Source organism: Callorhinus ursinus, unplaced genomic scaffold (assembly GCF_003265705.2).
Source record: "Callorhinus ursinus isolate GAN/ISIS: 27379988/994484 unplaced genomic scaffold, GSC_fseal_2.0 scaffold42, whole genome shotgun sequence".
In the NCBI taxonomy this organism is placed as follows: domain Eukaryota; kingdom Metazoa; phylum Chordata; class Mammalia; order Carnivora; family Otariidae; genus Callorhinus; species Callorhinus ursinus.
The window spans coordinates 13213551-13238589 of NW_027397104.1; the positions used below are offsets into that span (position 1 = coordinate 13213551).

The 25039-nt window shown below is 38.1% G+C and overlaps 1 protein-coding gene across 1 annotated transcript in view; it reads right to left on the reverse strand.

The window, feature by feature from the left end:
• Window positions 1-25039, reverse strand: part of LOC112809571 (interferon omega-2-like) — a 61790-nt gene that overhangs the window by 4333 nt on the left and 32418 nt on the right. The window contains 1 exon segment of the mRNA XM_073881328.1: window positions 76-268. Coding sequence (XP_073737429.1) covers window positions 121-268 — 148 coding nt within the window. The 3' untranslated portion in view covers window positions 76-120.

Below are 25039 nucleotides of genomic sequence, written 5' to 3' on the forward strand. Positions count from 1 at the left end.
CTCTCTCTCTCTCTCTCTCTCTCTCTCCCTCCAAAAAAAAAAAAAAAGAAGAAGAAGAAGATAAAATGAAAGCACCTTGAGTTTGGAGTAAGACAGAACTGGGTTGGAATCCTTGGCAGATTACTTGACCTCTTGGAACCTCAGTGGTCTCTCAGGCAAAATGGATGTAATATCATATTTCACAGGGCAGTGATCAAGATGAACTGAGAGCTTGTGTGTAAAATCCGTAGCACATGATGAATGACCATGTTCTCCCCAATCTCCTACCCTATTGGAGAAAGATTTGGAGTTTATTTTGAAAACATAAGCAATTTCCACATGAACACATGTGAATAAGTGTTTTGAGAGCATAAAATAAAACTTTCTCAAAGGACCTTTGATTGAAAAAAGTAAGTCTTTCATACCCTCCCTGAATACCTGTGGCTGCCTGCTCTGCCTGGGTGCCAGAAACAGAGGGAAAAGAGTAGACCAAGGCCACCCCTTACACCAACTGGCTTACTTGCCATTGCATTTCATACCACAGACCGGGTAAAAAAATGATGTGTCATACACACTTAATGTGAACTTGGTATTCCTTGTAGGTTAAGAGATCTCACAGACAACGTGTTTTTATGTCTCTGAATTGAGTAAGTAAAGCAAATAGACTATCCAGTCTAGTGTAATAAGGTTCCACTCAAGCCCTCACATCTTAAGATTCTATGGTTCTTCATCCATTTGAATTGTGATCCACAGTATCTCTGCTATTTTTTCTTCTAGTTTAATATCTTGAAGACTTTTCAGCTTTCACTTGGCTTGGGCAGTATCTATACCTATGATTAGAACATTAGCAAAAGTGACTGCTATATCCTGACTTTTGCAACACCTACCTCCTAAAAGTCCTTGTTTGGACTATTTGCTGAAAGCAGAACTCCCTTTTCAAGAAGTAATTCACAAAGTGCCAAGTGACAAGCCATACTTGCATGTGAGCACAAACAGATGGTGTATTTGTCAAAAGAGGTACCTGTTATGCCTGCATTTTATAAAAATTCCTGGAAAAATGCACCTCAGTGCTCAGAACGGCCACTTTTAAAAGTGAGCATTCACTTGGCTTACTGAGAAGGACCAACCCAGAGCTGACCTTGCTCGCCCAGGCAAAATATGCAGCACTGTGATTTCTCCCACTGTTCCAAGAGTTTTCTGACCTCTATCCATGCATGACCTTGGTGTGTATTTTCTACTGGCTCCTCTGTAGATGGGCATTAATGTATCCGATCACTCATGGCTTTGTTGGACTTCTTATATGGAAATGTTTTGCTTCATTAGTTAGGAGTTTAAAAGACATAGGAATACTGACTTTATGGGAAGGTTTTAAAAACATCATCTCTTGGGGTGCCTGGGTGGCTCAGTGGATTAAGTGTTGGACTCTTGATCTTAGCTCAGATCATGATCTCAGGGTCATGGGATCGAGCCCTGAGTGGGGCTCCACACTCAGAGTGGACAAATCTGTTTGTCCCTTTCTATCTCTGCTCCTCCCCCCCACTCATGTGCTCGCTCGCTCTCTCTAAAAAAAAAAAAAAAAAGGTCTTTTAAAGAGTTAATAATTATAGAATTGATCAAATTCCCACACTCATGGTGTTTGATGATTTGATACTTAGAATAATTTGGCTAATTTCCTATGCTAGGTTATCTGGGGTAGGACAGATGCAGTGCCAAGGCTGAGCCGGGGGTGTCTGTCTGCAGAGAGGATATAAACCACCTCTCCTGGTTTGGCGGTTATGGGAATTGTGGCACAATCACAGGGCCTTCAGAGTCAGAGTTGGGACTTAAAGCTGGTCATTTTCCTTCTCATGACTTTTGGATGCAGTGCTTCTTTCACACTCAGAATAGTGCTTTTAAGTGTGCCTGGTGTCTAAAAGTTGTGGGGAGCAAAATGTGGTATGAAAAGTACATTTTTTTCTGGCCTGACTTTGCATTAACTTGAAAGAAAATACAGACTATATGCTTATATCTGCACTGCCTCCTGACTTTGGGGGATATTGAGGTGTGGATTTAAAAAAATGAGACAAAATTTATGGAAGGATAGCTCCCTGTGATTTTATTTTTTTAAATAATTATTACTCTTGACACATTTTATATTCAAAGTGCTTGGCAAATATTAACTTTTTAAAACTTTAAAGGAACTCAAGTCAACTTGCTTTTTCATAGAGAATATCGCATTGAAGTCAGGTGGTCTAAGATTGAGCTATAATAGAATTATTAAAAGATTCTTAATAGGGATGCCTGGGCTTCAAAGAACAGAGATCTAAGTGGAGTAAAGTGACACCTAAGAAATTAATTTGGTTCATGTTGAAGAAAAACTGAATTTATTGTCTTGGCCAAATAAATTCATGCCCAAATAAAATCCCTTCATAGTGAGAAATGGACTGGATTTAATTTGATTTCTGCACTATCCAGGAACCTAGAGAGTGACACTTGGTCTGATATCTACGTTAAACATTTATAGAATTTGGTCCATTAGGCATATTATTAAAGAATTACTATTTCCATATTGACAAGTAGCAAAAAATCAATAAGCCCAGAATTAATCCATTCTAATAAAAATAAGTGGTGTAAAATAGCATTGAAAAATATTTTCAAAACAATGAATTTGTCTCTTTATCAATAGTTTTTTTTTAAGATTTTATTTATTTATTTGACAGAGAGACACAGTGAGAGAGGGAACACAAGCAGAGGGAGTGGGAGAGGGAGAAGCAGACTTCCCACGGAGCAGGGAGCCCGACGTGGGGGTCGACGTGGGGCTCGATCCCAGGTCTCTGGGATCATGACCCGAGCCGAAGGCAGACGCTTAACGACTGAGCCACCCAGGCGCCCCTCTTTATCAATAGTTTTGACAAATTCTACCAGGTCTAGAGTTCATAACATCATGTAGTTTTAAAATAATTTAATTCCCATATTGGACTTAAAGATTTGCTTTCTTTGAAGGTTTCACCTAAATTTAAGGTGATTATTCCAATATGGCACACATTATTTCCTGACTAGTAGCTCCCCAAACTGCTTACATTTATGACATTTTCCATTACTACCTGCCCCCTACATACACACACCACGGACAGGTATCAGCAGAGAGTTAATATTTAACTCTTGTGGTGATGAGGAAGTGCTGTGGTGGGTAAATCCAAAACCCTGCACGCCAGCAGTTCTTCATAATCCTTTCCATGTAAGGAGAACAACTGATAGAATACAATATATATCTTTAAAGATTCATATAAACAGAAGAATAATATAAACAAAGTAATTAAGGTATAGTTCTGGGATATCTAAAATAGCCCTTACCTACCTGAGACTCCGGTTTCTTATTTGTAATATAGTTGCAGTTTAAAAAACAAAACCAAAAACTAGCTCAGTCCTTGTCATATAGTATGTTTTTCATAAATGCATACTCCCTGTCCTCAAAGTCAACGTCCTTGCAAGTTTCTATTTTAGGAGAAAGAGAGCGGAGCTAATTCTGTTTAGTTCCTGGCTGCTTCATGCCTGAGATCATTTGCGTGAACTGTTTCTCTCCTAGCAAAGTTCCATCCTGCTTTATCTGGTTTTTGAACTTCTGCTTAGTCTTCAAAGTCCTGCTCAGTCTTTAGTTCCTCTCTGAAGCTTTCTATGACTTCCTTCCAGACAAAATTCGTCTATCTTTTCCCTGAATTTTTGAATCTTTAGATATTTCTGTTCTTGCCTGTATCATAATGATGTGTTATTTTTTCATCTTTCCACCTTCTCCACTTGGTTGTTAGCCCATCAGTGTTGAACTGCATTGGGTTTCTGTTTTTTATTCCCTGGTATATAAAGATTAAGCAGTAAATCTTTGTTGAGATGAAGTGAAAATGCTCACTATAAACATGTAAAGGTCTTTAAGATTCAGTTTAAATAAAACAACTTTTTTTACTGTGCTCCATTTAAAAAAAAGTTCTTATTTTTGCAATAAAAATTAAATCCATTCCATTGCAGAAATTTTGGAAAACACATACATTTTTAAAGAAGAAAATTGCAATAATTTATTATTTCACTAAGAGATTAAACATTATTAACATTTCGATATACTTCTTCATTCTTTTCACTTAAAGTTATAAATACATGTATACATATGTATTTAAACAAAATCAGGATGCTATGCTATTTTGTAACTGCTTTGTTTTTTGCCAAGTAGTTTGTAATTATCTTCACATATTTGTTAAGTACTCTCCTAAGATATAAACCTACTATAATTTATTATTGGCAATATAATTTTTTCCAGTTTTTTGTTTGTTTGTGGCTATACTAAAATACTGAAATATTTCTATGCTGACTGAAAATTAGTCACCACCCTAGGTGTCCTGAGTGCCCTCCCTCTGCCCCCCTCCTAGAGTCCTGATGATCCAGCAGTTAATGGATTACAAACTAGCAGAGTCACAGGCCTCTAGGACACAGGTAGCATCCATTCTGATTAGTCCTGACTAATAAACCTCTTCAAAATCATTAATGACACCTTGAATCTTTGTATACATCTCTCATTTTTTTTTTAATTTAAGTAATCGCTACACCTGACATGGGTCTTGAACTCATGACTTCAAGATCAAGAGTCACATGCTCTTCCGACTGAGCCAGCCAGGCACCTGGCATCTCTCATTAGTTCTTTAAAGATCTAAAAATGAACATCTTTGACCAACAAATGTGTGTCAGGAGCCTATCAGGAAACAGATTGCCCAAATTAGGATAATTCATATAGGGTTCAGTAACATTCATATGGGGTTCAGTAAAGGAACTGTTTTAAAGGGAGAGGACAGAGTAGGAGCAGAGCTGTTAAGAGCAGAGAGAGTTTGCACCCTGGGCATGCAGATGCAGGCGGGAGTGGTTATAGGGACTTGCAAGGAGAGACACCTTGAGAGGAGCTATGACTTTCGGTTGAGCTCCCACAGGGAGCAAAGTCAGGGAATACACACTCCAGTTTCCCTCTCTTCTTTCCCTCAGATCTCCTATCAGAACACCTCAACTCCCAACAGGGAGTCAAAGGATGGGGGGATCTGTTTATATAGCCCTTTATAGGTCAGCTTCCCAGGATGGAGAAGGGTAGGAAGTTAATTTGGAGTGGCAAACCCAGAAGATACCTAGCACACATATAGCCTCTTTATTCCATAATGAAAATTTGTCTCCAGAAAAAATGATGTCTTAGAACCTCAAATGTAGGCTGTAATGTGGGTGTCGGTTGATTATATTTACAGATAATCTGAATGGACTTAGGGAGTGCAGCCTCCATCCTCTTGTGTCTACAGATAGAGCCTTCTCCAGTCATTGCCAGTTTATCATGGAGACTTACCCTCATTTTTCCTCCACTCAACATTCCCCAGCTTGTTAACAATAATAAGCTGACCAGGATCTGACCATCCATCTATCTGTGGTTCTCTACCCTGGCTGCCCATTATAATCATGTGCAGAGCTCTTACAAACATACCAATGCTCAGGCCCTGTCTCTAGAGATTCTGATTTAATCACTGTCCTCCAAGGGTTCAGGCATCAGTAGTTGTAAAAAGTTCAGAGGATTCTAGTGAACACCAAGGGCGGAGAACCCCTGTTGTGCTGAGGCTTCAGCAAGCACTAGAATTCACAGGAAGGAGGGGAGTCCGCTCTGCTCCGGCTTCTGGCGGCAGCTTGTAATCCCAACACCTGGTCACCGACGATGAAGTTTGGAGGAAATGAAAAGTCAGCTTCTGATCTGGAAAAAGATTGGAGTCTCAGTTTCTGACATGGCAGTTGGGACTAAGTTGCTCATAATTTTACTGCTTCTAAGACATTTTGTAAATCAGAAATAAACTGAGTAATAAAACTCTAGTGAGAAGCAAATGTCTGTGCTTATAAAATGTGGAGACAGAGTTCTATTTTCCCAGGATTCATCCATTGATATCTCATCATACACTTTAAGTGGTTACTGTATATCTTGTGCATATATGAAATATAAGTGTTGTTCTTAACATTTAAGTTTTTTTGGGAAAATACACATTTTAAGTAGAGGTGGGCATATTTTTTTAAAGATTTTATTTATTTGGGAGAGAGAATGAGTGAGAGAGAGAGAGCACACAGTGGGGATGGGTCAGAGGTAGAGGGAGAAGCAGGCTCCACACTGAGCAGACAGCTTCCAGGACCCTGAGAAAATGACCTGAACCAAAGACAGATGCTTAACTGATTGAGCCACCCAGTTGCCCCAAGGAGGTTTCCAAATGGTTCAGGAGAATTATCTTAAGTTATAGAGTAAATTTCTAGTAGTATTTCTAGACATAAAGAAATAGTACTTCTAAAAATCTGCATTTCTCGCTTGTAATAAATATTGTGAAAGTTTAAGTGTAAGACTGTAATTTATTATTGAAGACATTTACATTATCTGCCACCTAATGTTTTATTTTACTTTATTTTTTTTTAATTTTACTTAGTTAACATACAGTGCAATATTGGTTTCTGGAGTAGAATTCAGTGATTCATGGTTACCTAATGTTTTAAATGAAGAGCAGTGAGTTGTAATTTTTGATTTACATTTTCTTTTTTACCAATAGTTTTATGAAATCCAAACATCCTTGGTTCTACTCTGCCCATCCAGTGTGTTTGAAAAGCGCCTTGTCACCTATTTGCTTTTTCCAAGTACAACCCAGGCCACTTCTTTGTTTCAGGTCTTTAAAAAGTCAACCTTGCAATATCAGATATTTTGCAATTTAGTAAATGGAATAGTTTGCATTCTCTTCTGGATACCAAACATGACAGAACCAGAGTTGAACCTCATTAAAATATTCTTCATCCCCTTTTGAGTATTTTTTCTTGCTAAAAGTCCAACACAAGTTATGATTCTAGAAAACTAATTGCAAATTAATAAGGAAAAAATTGTTCTTATATCTCTCTTAAAAGGGTAGCATGTGTCTGTTTGTCTTAGAATTCCATGCACTAATTAAATCCATTAATGGCTGTCATCAAGAATTGAAATTTTTTGATTTTTGTGTTGCTTGCTTTTCAGAGTGAACATTCTCAGGGTGACATCAGTGATCAAGACATCAGACTTTTAGTAAAAGATAATTCCTATCAATGCAAGTAGAAACATAATTAAGAATATGTAAATGGATCTTCACTGTCATAAAAAATAAACATATTTGTAGGAATCTAGTCCTGTGAAAAACAAAAATCCCAAGGGCAGAGGCTTTCTCACCATCTGGGGGATGAGCACTTTTTCCTTGTGGTTACATCAGATTACCAAGTGCTGGTAGAAAAGTAGCATGAAAAGCTAGTGATGACCATTTGAGGATGATGTTACTACTGTGGCACAGACAACAGCCCTCTTAGTGCACTGCCAAGTTCATTACTGGGTGGACTCACCTCCTCTTCACCCAAGTTAGGCTTGTGTCTTTACTTCTCCAGGTTTTCTTTCAGTCTCCTTATTTGTGCTCTTCTGTTTCTTGAGTTTATTTGAAATTCTTGCAGGCTTTTCCTGGGAAAATGATTTATACCCTTAAAAAGTATTTCCAGAACACTTCAAGTTGTTTAGAGGAAATATCTAAAAATGCACACATTTACTCTTTTTCTTGTTTACACCTATTAACATTTATCTTTCTTGGTGAATATTAAAATTAAAGAATTTTAGCCCTAGGCAAGACCTTGGTGATACATTTAATGAAAGGGTAGCATAACTGGGCAAAGTGCAGAGGAAAAACATGGTAGATTTCCTCGTGAATCATATTTGAGTTGTAAAGCATCAATTCTGCACATTCTCTGCAAAGAGAATAACATAGGAATGATGATGCTTACCTTGCAGGGAATTGGGAGGATTGGAAATAACCCAAAAACATGTATAAAAACCTACAGTAGAAACAAATGACAGCCATTGTTGTCTCTCCTGCAAACTGTCCGCCTCTCCTCCCCTAACCCCAGGTTACTTGTGCAGAATGACCTTCACTCCAGTGTCCTTGATGTGGTCAGTCCATATTCCTTCCTAAAGCCTCCTTCTGGGTTCTAGCTCTTCTTGGAACCTTATAGTCTCTGGATCAGAAAACTGCCCTGTCATCATTAGTTGCTCAAGGCATTAGATTTTAATTAGGACAAAAGCCTTGGCAAAAGCCTATAGAGAGTGGGCCCAGGTTGCCAGTGTGCCTTCATCAGCAGCACCAAAATTACCTGCAAGGGAAGATTTGAAAAACAAAAACGCAGCCTCCAGTAAATATAACTGAACATGGCTTAGTCTGTTCCTTTGTTAGAATAGGGCATGTATCATCATCACCATCGTCATCATCGTTGCCATTGTTGTGGCACTGCCTGAGCAGAGTCTTGAAGATGAATTCTGGTTTGCCAGATAGAGCAAGGGGCATGTTAGGAGGGTGTTACAGATAGGGAACAACAGTTGCAAAGGGCTAGAGACTTAGCATTCTAAGCGAGTGCCTCTTTTAGGTGATGGAATTACTCGGGAGCCCTTGGTTTTTGGATTACTTGGGAGATTTCCCTACCATGTGTGCTTTTTCTGACTTTGGTGGTATTTGGCTCACAGGTAACCATCTGGTCTGATAATAAAATGCTTTACATTTTAATTAAATGTTTAGACAGTATTCCAAATATTACTGACAAATAGGAAAATGGAGTCATTTACAGTTTTGCTGTGAATCAACATGGTGGATCATTCCTTTGAGTTCAGGATGCTTCCTTTTGGATGGATCTTTTTGGGTTCGTGAAGCAGAATGGTCATTTAGAAGAATATGTGAGGAGCAGGAGAAAAGGTATGAACAAACTGGAGCTGGGATATATCTGACATGCCAAGGAGATGGTGAGGAGCTAAATATAGCCCCAGAGGGAGAGCCATGTTGGTGAGTAGAAAATGAGGCTGGTGAGATTGTGTGTGTTAATATGAGGACAGAGATAGAGTGCAGACCTCAGGGAAGATATGCTGAATTTTGACTCTGACACTTACTGGCAGTGTAATTATAAATTAATCACCTAACCTTTCTGAGGTTTAGTTTCCTCAGGTATAAAATGGAGATAATTTTCCTCAACAGCTCTTCAGTTTAGAGTTGGGATTTAATAACAAAATAGATGTAGTGTTTGACACTTAATATATTCTAAATTCATCTTCCCTTTGGTTTAGGCTTTGGAGGACCTAGAATATGAATTCAATGAGAAACTCAATCATTACAAATATTTAAGATATTTGTACTTTAAGATATGCACTATACCAGACCTTTAAGGGTGGTGGCTATCCAGTGATTAAAGGGGTACCCCTGTGCTTAGCTGGGCTTTGGGAGGCACCATATATGACTGATAAGTCACTCAGCTCTGCCTGTGATTCACAGTAGCCCCACATTCTCTACATTTTCACACATGAAAGTATTGCTCACCCACAATCAGAGTGCTTTAGTTTCTTTCCAGAAGTGTTGATAGGGTTACACACATCTGTCCCCGGTCTCTCACAACTCTGGCCCCTGTAAGGCCAACAGCACATATTTTTTAGGTGACTAGCTATGATTGAAGTGATGATCCATGGCCATGAAGTCCAGAGAAAGAAGACATAGAAGAAAGACTCATAAATAAAGTCATGGCCCTACTGTAGAACAAACATTTCAATTTAATAAAGTACATATTTTTAAAGGCCTGATTAAAGGCTAAAATCTTTAGGAAAAGATGCCAGTTATCAATCCAAGCCAATGCTTTTACACTGACATAGACCACAGGGTGGTTGGCTATAACAATCTTCAAAAGGATAATTGAATCATAACCTGAAACAATTGGATTTTTAGTAAGTAATGGCATTAAATGAAATTCTAGGAATATGGAGTTTAAGATGAGCATAAGGTAGCAAAGCAGGATTTCACATTCCATGTGTATGGAATGTTCTAAAATCTAGTTTAATTTTTAGGTCCATAGAAAATTTGTTTTTTTTTTTTCAGAAAACTGATTTTAAATGTGGCATGTACAGTCTTTTCCTTCTTAAGCTTAATTTTCTTTTAAGGTTTAATATAGTTCAAGAAGTCTTCACAGTGGGGCAGCTGTCTTTTGCCCTCTTAGAAAGAACCAGCACGGGGGCGCCTGGGTGGCTCAGTCGTTAAGCGTCTGCCTTCTGCTCAGGTCATGATCCCGGGGTCCTGGGATCGAGCCCCGTGTGGGGCTCCCTGCTCCGCGGGAAGCCTGCTTCCCCCTCTCCCACTCCCCCTGCTTGTGTTCCCTCTCTCGCTGTGTCTCTTTCTGTCAAATAAATAAATAAAATCTTAAAAAAAGAAAGAACCAGCACAGCCTTCCTTCAGACCCCTTCAGCCCCATAAGGCAAATGAACTTACCCAGTGTCACAGGGTACAATTTAGTGTTCAAGGAATATCAATCCTCAAGTAAATTGATGCCACAGATTCTTTAAATTGAAGTTCCAGGTGGTGGCTTTAGACGAGGATTAACTCAAGATCTCTCTAATCAGGAGTCTACATTTTTAAAATACTTGTCCTCTTCCAGAGTTCCCTATTTCAGTGAAAGTCGCCTCTGCCTATCCAGGAGCACAGACTAGAAAACTGGGTTTTTGCTTTTGTTTTTGCTTTTGTTTTTTCTTGGTTCCTCCATTTCCTTAGGCCCTCAAGTCCTCAAGCAAGTTTTTTCTGTTCTGCCTCTCAGATACATCTCAAATCTTTTCCTTCTCAATCAAACTGATGCCTCTCTGCCTGGACAGCCTTGGTGGCTTCTGATGAGTCTCTGTGCATCCACTCCGGCCCCTCCTGTCTGTTCACCATGCAAGAGCAGTCCGGTCAAAAGACAAGTCTTAAAAGTAAAGCCATACAACGTGTTGAAATTTAAAACATGCACAGACACACAGGTCTTATCCTGTTGCTTCTTTATAGCCCTTTGGAGGCTTCCCATTGATCTCAGTAAAATAACCCAAATCTTTATTCTTCTTTCATTTAACAGATACAGATGGACCTTTCTGCTAAAAAACCTTTTTCATCCCATTGTGTCCTGGAGATGCAGAGACAAATCAGTCTTGTCTCCGACCCTCAAGGAGCCCCATAGTCTAGCAAAACAGTGCTTGATCAAAGTTTACTTGTTTATTCATAAATACTCACTGATATCCTATAATTTACCAGCATAGTTGCAGAATGAATTTAGGTGTCCATTGACTTTGTTATGCTTTTTAGTGAAATGGGCGGCTTGAACACACATGGCCTATACTGCTCTAAGGATAACTTTGATCCAGTCATTCTAAATCCAGAGCACATAGTTCTTTCTTAATCGTTATGCTCTGTGAGTCATCTTTCTACAGTAATACTGCATAGCAGGCAACCAGAAAACCCGAAGGAGTTCAGCACTCAGTGTTTATTTGCTTACACACTGGAGTGGTCGGCTAAGCAGCTCTGTTCATCTTGCTTGCTCGCACGTCGGGGTTGGCTGGCTGTAGGTTGACCAACGCTGGCCTTGGCTGGGGTGACCAGGGAGACTTTGCTGTGCTATCTGTGTCTTATTTTTCAGTACAGTAGCCGGGATATGTTCTCATAGTGTTGACTAAGGCTCAAGAGAGAGCAGGTCAGTTCAGTCTCACCAGTGCTTTCTAAACTCTGCTTGCTGATGTTACAAGCTGAATAAAGTGAATTACAGAGCTAACTCCAGAGTCAGAACAGGTACTGCAAAGTTACGTGGCCAGGAGTGGATTCAAGGAGAATTAGGGCCGTAATTGTAATCCATCACAATGCCATGATTTCTCTTAATATACTTTGTGTGCAATTGATCATAAGACTTACCAAATTAAGTGGAAATACATAATGTGTTAAGGGTTTACCCCTTCTTCAATGCCCAACTTGGTAAACCTACTATGGACAGAGACCCTGTCTTCAGCACAATGCTTGGCATAAAATAGATGCCCAACAGATGTTAAACTAGCAGAATTATTAGCAGGCTGGTGACCTTGGGCTGTTGACTTGAGATAATTAAATGTACTCAGCCTCAGCATAATCATTTATAAATAGGAAATAATAATAATACCAACTGCAACCACTTTTCTGAGGATTAAATAGGGGGAAAAATGTAAAAGCACATACTGTTTTCTCAAAAAAGACAGTTGCTTCTTCCCTTCCCCTCACCTTCCTTCCTCACTGGGAAAATAGTAAATGGTTTAATCTTGGCCTACTTTAGGCAAGAATTTGTAGGATAGAGAACCACCTATTGAAAATACCTTCCATATCTTCCAACTAAAACGTATTTTTATATAATACCCGTTCTCTAAACAATTTAGGTCCCCTTGAAGGCTTACGCCCATTAAGCATTTGCAGTTTGTCTTAAATTCTTATAACGAAGGGGTAGGTGTCTTCTTTTTCATTTCCATAGAAAACATATGCAAAGAGGAAAGGAGAGTTTAGAATAGGTGGAGGAGTGTGATTTTGGGCAGTGGGACTCTTTGAGGGAGATCAAATCTGGCAGGCACCACAGTGCATGGGGTGCCGGGGCTGCATTGGACAGACAGATGGGAGGATGAGGCTTCCCAGCAGGAATGACAGGGCCACTGGGGAGGGCAAGGAATAAAAACCTAACCCTTTTTGCCAGTTCCTCTGTACTTTAATGGGGCTTAGAGGTTGTTTTTGATGCCTGATCTAAATATTCAGTTGTTCTTTATTAATATTCCTAAGTTAAAATACATATAATTTTAGTTTGTATTTAGTTGTATATATTTATTTTTATTTAATTTTTTATATTTAATTTTTATATATAGTTATATAGTTAATTATATTGCTATGTAAATTAATATATTATCAATTATGTACAAATAAATATGTATTAAATTATATCTATAACTTTATTCTTTCTTGTAACCCCCAGATTTAGGGCAAACACACATCTGGCTTCTATCAGTTAAGGAGTAGCTTTAAGCACATCCTGTCAAATTGTCTCTTCCCAAAAGCAATACCAACACATTCAGTGGATGTTATTTTTTTCCCCACAGTTATGTTCTTGATTGGACCACAAATTTTTCCATAATACTGTACTTGAAAAATAGGACATTCTAGCTCTTTATACATAATCAGCCCCCTACCTCCAGCCTTTTTTGAGAACATTTTTTTTATTTTTTTTAAGATTTTATTTATTTGAGAGAGAGAATGAGATAGAGAGAGAGAGAGCATGAGAAGGAAGAGGGTCAGGGGAGAAGCAGACTCCTCGCTGAGCAGGGAGCCCGATGCGGGACTCGATCCCGGGACTCCAGGATCATGACCTGAGCCAAAGGCAGTTGCTTAACCAACTGAGCCACCCAGGTGCCCAAGAACATTTTTTTTTTTAATGAGGCATTATGTAAATTGTATTCCAGCTCTGGAAAACCATTGAGTATTAGTTAAACCATTTTTTAAGTTGCTGTGATTGAGTTGTTCTCATTCTTTATATCTGTGTACTAATTGGGGCTGATAAAGCTAACTACCTCCTGTCCCCCACATGTCTGGGACATGCTGAATTTTCTGCCAGGGTGGTTTTAAATCAGCTATTCACAAATTGAAATCAGATTATTCATTTTTAATGAATTTAAAGTTCGTTAAAATTCTTTGAAGAATTCTAGACTTGAACTTTATTTTGTTAATTACACTCTTAAAGGTTTAAGATGTTTTAACAGTTTTTTTTTAAACTTTTAGGAAAAAAAATTATAAATAGTCCCTGTAATCTCCAGGACATTTTACTGAGTGTTTTTCAAAGTTGAACCTTAACTGCCAAAAGCTATAATTAGGTACCCATAATATTTTTCCAGTTGTAACATGATTCATGGATAGGTTGTATTTTTGCAAGAAATTTGTCTGAGGCATATGTGGTGAGGAGGTGCATTTTATCAGTGACCTGATAGAAACTATGATTCACTGGATACATCAGAGAAATTAATGGAAAGAACCCAAGTTTCAACAGCATCTTTCATAGGGGAAAGATATGGTCTTCTAGATTTTTAAATTATACATTGAGAAATTACCCGGTAACTTACAAAGTAAGTTTCTTTTTTAAATTTGCAAGTAAATAGGAAGAGGAATGTAGTGCATCCTATCTTTTATCCGTTAAGTGATCCCCATATGAAATAGCCTATATAACTTCTCAGAAATCTTTTGGATCTGCTGGATCTGGCTGGTAAATCAGATAATCGCTAGCATTCAGTTTTCTTTTGCATATGCAAAGTGAACCTGAAAAAGTCACAAGAAAGTATTGTTTTCAAATATGTAGTGTATACCTTCTAAGATGATGCAACCTACATCTGCCTCTCAATTATGAACATTAGGAATATAAAAAAATGAAGTTTTGGGAGAAACTTTGATTCAATTAAATCTTGATTTCGATGATATATTTTTTACCTGTATTTTGTAATCTATTTGTATTTGCCTTTAATTTTGATCCAATGTTCTGCTCTTGATGAACCAAAAGTTCCTAAATACCTTTACAATAATAGATCATGTTAATTTGTATAAGAGCTGTATTCTGGGAAGTCAACTAGTACCTCTTCCACCAGTTACCTTGCCCCAGCACAAGTTTTTACAGGGTCTTGTACGATAGAATCCTCATAACCTCCTGTCCTCCCACAAGAAATGTACACCATATATAGCACGTGTGTAAGAGAATGACTGTGTGTGTATATACACATATATATGGTTCCAGACTTAGGAAACATTGAAACTTTTGCTTCTGGTAAATGCAATTGATAATTAACCCTGTTGAAGTGAGTGTGCTTCTTCTTATATGTACCTTGATAGGCTATATAACTAAATGTTTTATCCTTATAGGTATATCTTAGGTGCATTTCTGTTTGTAAATAACATTTATTAGTATTTTTATCAGAAACATAAAAAGAGGAAAACAAAAATAATTTATAACGTCATCCAATTATTTTTAAAATAATAAACCACTATTTAAAATAATAGATCACTCATGTATCCTTCAAGATACATGAGTATCTTATATGTATCAGCCAGGATATGTGTGTGTATATACATACTTTCATACTTAACAGTTGACCCTTAAACAGTGTGGGGTCTGGAGGTGCTGACCCCCTATGCAGTCAACAATGCACGTATAACTTTTGACTCCCCCAAAACTTAACTACTGATGACCTACTGTTGACTGGAAGTATTACCAATAACATAAACAATCAAGACATATTTTATATGTGTAGGGGTGCCTGGCTGGGGCAGTGGGTAGAGCATGCGACTCTTGATCTCGGGGTTGTGAGTATGAGCCCCACATTGAGTGTAGAGATTACTTAAAAATAAAATCTTTTTAAAAAAGACCCATTTTGTATATGTATTATATATTCTATTATAATAAAATATGCTAGGGGCACCTTGGGTGGCTCAGTTGGTTAAGCGTCAGCCTTCAGGTCAGGTTGCGATCCCAGGGTCCTGAGATTGAGTCCCACATCAGGCTCTCTGCTCAGTGGAGAGCCTGCTTCTCCCTCTCCCTCTGCCTGTCACTCCCCCTGCTTGTGCTCTGTCAAATAAATAAATACATTCTTTTAAAAAATTTATTAATTAATTAAAATATGCTAGCGAAGAGGAAATGTTATTAAGAGTATCATAAGGCATGAACTTTGACCTTAGCAACATAATTATGGATCTGTCTCTTCAGATAAAGGAAAGAAAAGCAAAAATAAACTATTGGGACTACACCAAAATAAAAAGCTTTTGCACAGCAAAGGAAACGATCAACAAAACAGAAGGCAACTTAAGAGAATGGGAGAAGATATTTTCAAATGATATATCCAATATGGAGTTAATATCCAAAATATATGAAGAACTTATATAACTCAACACCAAAAAAATACAAAAGCAGTCAAAAAAATCTGATTAAAAAATGGGCAGAGGACTTGAATAGACGTTTTTTTCAAAGAAGACATACAGATAGCCAATAGACACATGAAAAGATGCTAAACATCACTAATCATCAGAGAAATGCAAATCAGAACTGCAATGGGATATCACCTCATACCAGCCAGATGGGCTAGAATCAAAAAAAAAAAAAAATGAATGAATGACTTGGTGAGGATGTGGGCAAAAGGAAACCTTAGTGCACTGTTGGTAGGAATGTAAATTAGTGCAGCTACTGTGGAAAACAATATGGAGGTTCCTCAAAAAAGTAAACATAGAAATACCATATGATTCAGTAATTCCACTACTGTGTATTTACCCAAAGAAAACAAAAACACGAATTCAAAAAGATATATGCACCCCTATGTTTATTGCAGCATTATTTACAATAACCAAGATATGGAAGCAACTCAAGTGTTGCTCCAGAGATGAACAAATAAAAAAGGATGTGGTCTATATGCATGATGGAATATTACTCAACCATAAGAAAGAATGAGATCTTGCTATTTGTGACAACACAGATGGACCTAGAGGGTATTATGCCAAATGAAATAAATCAGAGAAAGACAAATACCATATGATTTCACTTATATGTGAAATCTAAAAAATGAATGAACAAACAAAACAAAAAAAATTCAATACAGAGAACAAACTTGTGGTTGACAAAGGTGATAGGTAGGTAGATAGGCAGGTAGATGGATAGATAGATAGATAGATAGATAGATAAAAGGGATTAAGAGGTACAAACTTCCAGTTATAAAATACATAAGGCATGGAGATGAAAAGTACAGCAAAGGGAATATAGTCAGTAATACAGTAATAATGTCGTATACTGACCGATCGTGACTATACTCATTGTGGTGGGCATTGAGTAACATAGGGCATCGTTGAATCAATATATTGTACCCCTGAAACTAACACTAATGTACTTCCGTTTAAAATTTGTTTAAAAGAATGTCATAAGGAAGAGAAACCACATTGACAATACCGTATCTATTGAAAAAAATCTACGTATGAGTGGACCTGCGCATTCAAACCCATGTTGTTCATGAGTCAGCTGTACACAGAAGTGGTTTTACACAGCATCATTATGCTGATGCCTTAAGCTTTGGTAAGGATGATAAAATACTCTATTGTGAGATTGTATCATAATTTATAGTCATAATTTAGCCAATAGCAATCATATTGATGGACACTCAGGTTGTTTCCAGTTCTTTGTCTATTTAAAAACAGTGTCACAGCAAACATCCTTGGACATAAACCTAGTGGTGCTTTTGCAAATGTACTTGTGGAATAAGTTCCTCGCTGGGAATTGTTGGCGCAAAAGAGCACTATTCTTAAAGGCCCATAAAGCAGTGAACTGCACACTGCATGATGACAGTTTGTTATTCTTCAAGTACCTCAGAGTGGCAGAAATTGACCAATAGAGTTATAAGAGGAAAAAAGAAACTGTAATAAGTCGTCACTGGGATGTACACTGGGCTGTAAATATGGTGGTAATAGCCCGTAATTAACTTTCATCAGCTTTAGACTTTACTGACTTAAACTTTTTGTCAGAATTTTCCCCCTGTCGTTTGACAAAGCAGTCAGTACACATTCTCAGGCTTCATTTTAGATCAAAGGCCATGAAACAAAGAAGCCACAACCTTCCTGTGCTTAACTACTTCTTCCAAATCGACCACGCCAAGAAGACTTTTGTAATGCTCAGAAACAAACTTGCATTTTTAATTAATGAGTGTGTTTTCCCTCCCTCAGGTGGAAGGGAAGATTTTGGAAAAGTAAACCACTGAAGAGGCATGGTATTGCTCCTGTAACTTAGAGCTGGAGAGGAGGCAAGATGCTGGCATAGCTGTTGAACTGAGAACCTGCTATGCCAACATATTGCCATCTTTCTTGTCTGACAGCGGCCATGACCACTGCCTGCCACACCTCACGAGTTGCCACGGATGTGTGCCCTTCCTTGGATGTGGGTTTCCATGACCTGGCCCTGCTCACCTCTCTGACCTCTCTTCTGCCATGCTGCCTGTCTCTCCATTTTAGCCCCAACTGGCCTTTCTGGACATGCCTGCCTCTTTCTCATCATTTGGGTCTCGGTGAGGGCATCAGCTCCTGAGAGAAGCCTTCCTTGGCCATGCCGTCTAAAATAGCTATCACATACCCTGGTTGCCCTTCACCCCTGTACCCTGCCTTATTTTTCCAAAATATTGGTCACTCCCTGGAACATAGTCATTGATTTGTTTAAGTATCTTCATCTCTCACATTAGAGTGTAAGCCCCTTGAGGGTTAGGGACCTTGTTTGTTGTGTTCAACCACTGAATCCCCAGAGCCTGACACACAGGAGGCCCTCGGTACATACTTTTGAAACTCCACCCTGACTTTTATGGTGCAAGAAAGATGTCAAATGATTATATTTTCCCCGTTACAAATGGCTTCGGTGAAACTCTGACTCACAAGTAACAATATAAAGAACTAAACAATTGTTGAGTTCTGGACCTGCAACTCTCACTCCTTAGAGTAGTCAGTATGATATCATTGGGTCCACAGATTATATCCGTATATCATAATGAGAAAAACGTGAGCTTCAAAATAAAGCCTCTGTGAGACTCTCACACTGGAGTTGCCTATCTGTGTGTTCTTGGACAAGTCATCTAACCTCTGAGCCATGGTATTCTCAATTGTAAAATGAGGCTAATAATACTAATCCCAAAGGATTCTTGAGTCAAAGAGATAAGATGCTTTCGCCAAACAACTCTTACTTCATGTCTGAAAAGTTAGTGTCTGTAAAATTCCTGATACACATGTAGGAGTAGGCACCCAACAAATTTTAATTATTTTACTACCAAGAAAAAAAAGTTAATTTTTTAAAATTAGACACAGGTAATCTGACATGAAATGAGTGGAAGTGCTATTTCAGAACCATAGCACAGGTGGAATTCTGTGTTAAGACACAAGAGCTCTTGAGACACCAAGGAGCTAATTGTTCAAGTATCTCAAATTCTTCTCTCCTGGTTAGTTCTCACTCCTCTACCTTCCTTTATTCCTGGAGTTACTGGTCTTTGGATCTCTTTTATTTTCTTTATTTCTTTTTTCTTCTCCCTCCCTTCCCCCCTTTGGATCTCTTTTAAAAGCAACTTTCATAGACTCAATTTATAGAGTAAGAATATTTAATAAATACTATTTGTTGTTAATGTTTTTAAGCATTGAAGCTTTAGTAAAATGTTTTGCTTTTAATAAACTAAATTCTATTTTAATTTTGATGCTTTTCCAAGAAATAAAATGACTATTAGTACTCTTGACTCTCATTATTTATTGCTACTCTGATGTCCAGAAAATGTGCATTAAGCTTTTATATCATGCCTCCGAGAGTATATTAACATGAGCTATTAATTTAACAAAAACATGTAGCACAAAGAATGGCAATTTTAGTCCACAAGTTTTATATGCGTTCTCTTTATAGCTGAGGATGATTAGTTTAGAGACATCATTTAAAACTCAATACAATAATTAAGTACCTTAAGCAGTATCATGCTACTTTTTTAGTCTGAAATATCTAACAGATTTATGGTTTCTGTCTTGATGGTCTGTGTATTCATTACCTTGTTTTGTTCTTTTAATTCTTGAAGAAATCAATACACAGAACACCAGCCCTGGGGGCGGGGGGGGGGTCACTGCATAAGCTAATGTTGCCCATGAAGAACCCACACAGTAGCTATAGCTGAAAATTGACATCTGCATTGCCTTATTCATTCCCTGTCTTGCTGGTAAAAACATTGATGCACAATCAATAGACCAGGATATACTGCTTATTTTAAGAACTGTTGTTACTTAATACTTTTTTTTTTTTTTACCTAAAACATTGTTCTAAAACTTGTTTTATGAGCTTGTTTGGGCCTCTTTCACCTTTTTCAGAGTTCCGTTTACCCTCATCTACATCAGTTGACAGAGCTATCCACTGCCCCTTGACCTCAATAAAAGGTGAGTTGGACCCAAGCATGGAAATGAACATGGAGCTCACTTGGATCAATCCTCCACATCTTAATGTTGTTTTACTGTAACTTGCTAAACACCTGAACCTTCTTTTTTGATTCCAAGTGGTCTTTGGGACGCTGGAGGAGCGGGGGCAACAGAGGGACGACTTAGGCAACTTTGGACATAGGAAGAGCAAAGTGGAAGACTAAGAAATTACTATTCTCCTGTATCCAATAATTTCCTTAAGTCTGTGGTTTTCAACCTTCAGCATTCATTATCAGTTACCTGGAGAGCTTGTTAAGAAATGCAGATCCCAAACCATCCCCCAGACATTTCTGATGTAATGGGTCTTGATTGAGACTCAGGTATCTTCACTAACAAGCCCCTTGATAGTTTGACAGTGTACTACATTTTGAGAACACTTGTCTTCAGTCTGAAATCAGAGGACAAGTTTTTAAAAATCTCATACAGTTCCCAGTATGGAACTTGGGCATGGTCTTGAAAGCAACCTGCTTTCCTGCTGCATCTGTGCTTATGGAAAACTGGAACAGGGTTTTGTGATTGTGTTTTCCTTATGCTCTGCACTTCCTTATACACAAACAGCCCATATCACTGCACACAGGAGCACCAGGGGCTGTGGCTGGGCTTTGGCAGCCTTGTTTTTAATTCAATCATCTTTTCTCCACTGGTTCACATTACGATTTCCAAGACGTTTTATGTTCTTTTCTGATTGACTTGCTATCGACCCAAATCCTTTACCTCTAAATATATATTCTTTAAAATTTATGTCACATTGTAAATGATATATGAGCTCCTCAAGGCTAGAGACTAGGTCTAATTATGCAGAAGGGGAATTTTCAACATTATTGGACTCCCTATAGTGACAAACCTTTCCATAAACGAAAGGATCACATCTTAATTGATCTCTTTCTTAAGTATAGATTTTTGTGGCTTTTTAAAAATTGGGACATCTTTTCCTTTGTGAGACAGTGTGTATAGTAGAAACAGCTTCAGAATGAAATGCAAAAAAATGTAGGCTCTAGTCCCAGACCTGTCATTTTCTAACTCTATACATGAATTTGGGCAGAGCATTTAATCTGTCATCTTATTTGGAAGTAAGTAATAGCAAGAGAGACTATATGATATATTACAAAGAAAAAAGGGAAAGCAAAATACAGCTGTGAAAACAGCATGTAGGCAAACTGGGAGGGAATATACAAGAAGAAAATAGTTGGAGATTTTTAGTAGTCATTACTTTTTTTTTAGGATTTATTTATTTATTTATTTATTTATTTATTTATTTATTTGACAGAGACAGAGATAGCAAGAGCAGGAACACAAGCAGGGGGAGTGCGAGAGGGAGAAACAGGCGTCCTGCCGAGTAGGGAGCCCGATGCGGGGCGGGACTCGAGCCCAGGACCCTGGGATCATGACCTGAGCTGAAGGCAGACGCTTAACGACTGAGCCACCCAGGTGCCCAGTAGTCATTACTTTTATTTTAAAATGTTTACAGTGTTTTACTGCTTTGTGTTGTTATCTAATTTAAATATAAGTAAAAAATACCGAGTTTTGGTTAAAAGGCAGAACCTTGTTGTTATCCAGCCCAAACCATTTATTTGCTAACTAATCCCAGTCAAAGGAGAAGAAATGTGATATTTTAGTTTTATCTTGAGGAAAGGTCCAGCTTCTTTTATGCTGTTGAAAGCCTAGAAATAGCTTATTGGCTTTTAAATAATGATGATACTGATTCTGTGACTTATATACCTTTTTTCTATGTCATTGGCTTATTATGAGATTCAAATTATTTAAGATATATGAAATTGCTTTGAAAATGGTTGGCAGTAGAGATGCCTGAGTGGCTCAGTCAGTTAAGCATCTGCCTTCAACTCAGGTCATGATCCCAGGGTCCTGGGATCAAGTCCCATATCGTGCTCCTCGTTCAGTGGGGAACCTGCTTCTCCCTCTGTCTGCTGCTCTCCTGGCTTGTGCACTCTCTCTCTCTCTGACAAATAAATAAAATCTTTAAAAAAAAAAAGAAAATGGTTAGAAGTTATATGAATTCCTAAGATGTTGTTACGTCCTTCCGACCCTCCCTCTTTCCCTTCACCCCTACAAACGTTTACTTTTGAAGTGATTGAAATTGAAGTAGTTTATTCTAAACTGGCTATAAAGTTTCAATTCATAAGGTTCCAATCATTTACCATTATACTTGTAGCAGCTAAACTGACAGGAGCTGTGGGCCCATCTTGTTTTAGTTCTGCTCATCTAGGAATGCAGAAGCAAAAAAGTGGGAGGCCTGGAGCCTCCACTACAGGGGATTTCCTACTCCATCTACACGTAGCTCAAAACCACATTCAAACCAAAGTACTACTTTTAGTTTCACTGAAACTAAGATGATGTTTTTATTCCCATATAAACATTTTATGTATTTATTTAATGTATGTTAGAAAAATATATGTTAGAGTCTACTTTTTGAAAGTAAATGTATTTGCAGTGCCTGGGTGGCTCAGTCGGTTGAGCAGCTGACTCTTAATTTCAGCTCAGGTCATGATCTCAGGGTCATGAGATCAAGCCCTTCACTGAGCTCTGCCCTTAGCACAGAGTCTGCTTGAGATTTTCTCTCTTCCTCTCCTATGGCTCCTCCCCCCCAAAAAAATACTGAAATAGTAATTTAAAAAAAGAAAGTAGGGCGCCTGGGTGGCTCAGTCATTATGCGTCTGCCTTCAGCTCAGGTCATGATCCCAGGGTCCTGGAATGGAGCCCCGCATGGGACTCCCTGCTCAGCGGGAAGCCTGCTTCTCCCTCTTCCACTCCCCCTGTTTGTGTTCCCTCTCTCGCTGTGTCTCTCTCTGTCTCTGTCAAATAAATAAATAAAAATCTTTAAAAGAAAGAAAGAAAAGAAAGAAAGAAAAAGAAAGTCTTAATATTGTAAAAGTTAATTAACTTAAATAAAATGTTCACAAACTTATAGTAAACAAAAACAAGAAAAATTATGAAATATAGCGACATAGCCAAACTTGGAAATAGGAATTTAGGTGAGCAAGATCCCGCTGTGGAGAAGCAGGGAGAGTTCTATGAAATGGGATAGATGTTTCCTAAAGTTGCTTCAATGTACAGTTCAAATTGAGAAGTTGATATATTATTCTTGGATGAAGAAAATTTTTGGTTTAAGTGAGAATAAATGGACTTCACCTGTGCATTACATATATGGTCATATATTTAACTGCTTTTGAGAGTTACTTATATTTCCCTGATGTAAAGATCTTGCATCTTCTGTCTTTGAAAACAAAGCCCAGTTGGTAAGTTAAGAAAGTCTATTCATAAATGATTAGCCAATCTGAGCAAGTATTTGAGGATAGGTGTGTGGCCTTTTGTGGAGATTAAAAGATCCTCAGTGCCAAACTGTGGCAGTTTCCGCAAGAAAAGCAGATACTCTTTCTTAAATAGTCTAGAGAACTTTCAAAGTCTCATATGAGAAAATAATAGTAGGAGATTTGGCTTACAATGCCTACACAATGTCATGAGAAATGCAAATTAGAAAAATGTCAGCAAAAATAATTTGCTAAATTTGAATTCAAAATGTAGAAGTCCAAAAAGATTTGTACGAAGGAGAACCATTAAGCATGCATGAGGAAATGAAACCAGGATGACCTTACAGGAAGGTGATGTAGTTACTGGAAAGCAGGCCACCCTCATAGTTTGCATACTTTGGAAATATGTTCTATCTAAATGCCTAACTTCCCAGAAAACTGAGTGGTTTGACTTGCTGATTCCAAAGTAATTACCTGGTCATTGAGATAATTTATAGGAGAGCACTCATGGAATTTGTGAGACCCAAATTACCTGATCATGTTTCTTGATCTGCCTTTTCACTTGCAAACCTTTCCTGATTTCTAAAACTGTCTAAGGGACCCACATACTGGACTTTGAAGACTAGTCATAAAAAATTAGGTTGAGTCTTTTGCTGGATTGTGGCGGTGGGGCATGGGTGGAGGAGGAAGAGAGAAAGAGAAAGGAGATCATCTTGGGAAAATTAAGGTCTAGTATATTTTTAAAAAGATTTGTTTCTTTGAGAGAGAGAGGGAGAATGGCGGGGAGGGGCAGAGGGAGAGAGAGTCTCAAGCAGAGAGCCTGATGCAGGGTTCGATCTCACAACCAGGAGATCACAACCTGAGCTGAAATGAAGAGTTGGATGCTTAACCAGCTGTGCCACCCAGGCGCCCCAAGTCTAACATCGAAAGAAAGATGAGCACTTGGCAATGAAGAAAAGGTAAAAACAAAGAAAGCAAATATAACTAATGGCAAGGCCACAGCCTGAAAAATAATTGAAACCCTACCTTGTAAAATTCAAACGATTATAGTCTTTCAATGAATACTTTTTCTAAATTTAATACATTCAAAATAATTGTATAGTGTTTATAATTATTTTGAATGATATGACTCTTGTTTGCATCATTATAATATAAGAGGTCTATCAGTTTTTTGAGAATTATAGAAGTCCTTTACTCAACTTTCTACGTCATGGCTTAGTTTTTTGCACTTATTTATTCATCATTCAATATTTGTTAAGCACGTTCCGTGTTCCAGAAACATCATACCTTCCCATGGTTTGCTGTCTAAGAAAAGAGATAAGCTTTTCCAAGTTCGATTATGACAGGGAAGTACTTTTGTGTGTGTGGAAACATAACAAGGCAACCTGATTTAGACAGGAAACGATGAAGGAAAATCATTCCAAGGAAGAGGTGTTTTAAGTTAAGTTAGGTCCTCCTAAGAGTGTTTTGTCAGGGGGAGAATGTATGTCTTACTTCTTTGTATATCTTCATGGTACCCAGGACAAAACCTTGCACGTACATCTGATGAATATCTCTCATGATGATTATCAAGTGTTGTTTGATGTACAAAGTACTTCAAAGGGATTGGCTTTTATTGACTTGAATTCTCTCTCTCTCTCTCTCTCTCTCTCTCTCTCATGCACGCGCGGGCGTATGAAATGCAGTCCATTTTGCTAAGTGAGGACTCCTTTCCCTGCTTAGGCTCTTCAAGAGTGCTTGATCACAGAAACTGCTGCTGCTGCAGTTAAGCTCTGTTGAGTTCAAGGATCAGAATCTTGCCCAAGTTACCTCTGCGAGAAGGGTCCAGTGTAAAAATTCATGGCTGGAACTAGAAGGTGTCAAGAACCAAAGCAGCTCTAAGAAAATGCTGTTCTGCCACCTGGTACTCCCTATATAGCTATTGCTCATTGCTTCCCTACTTCG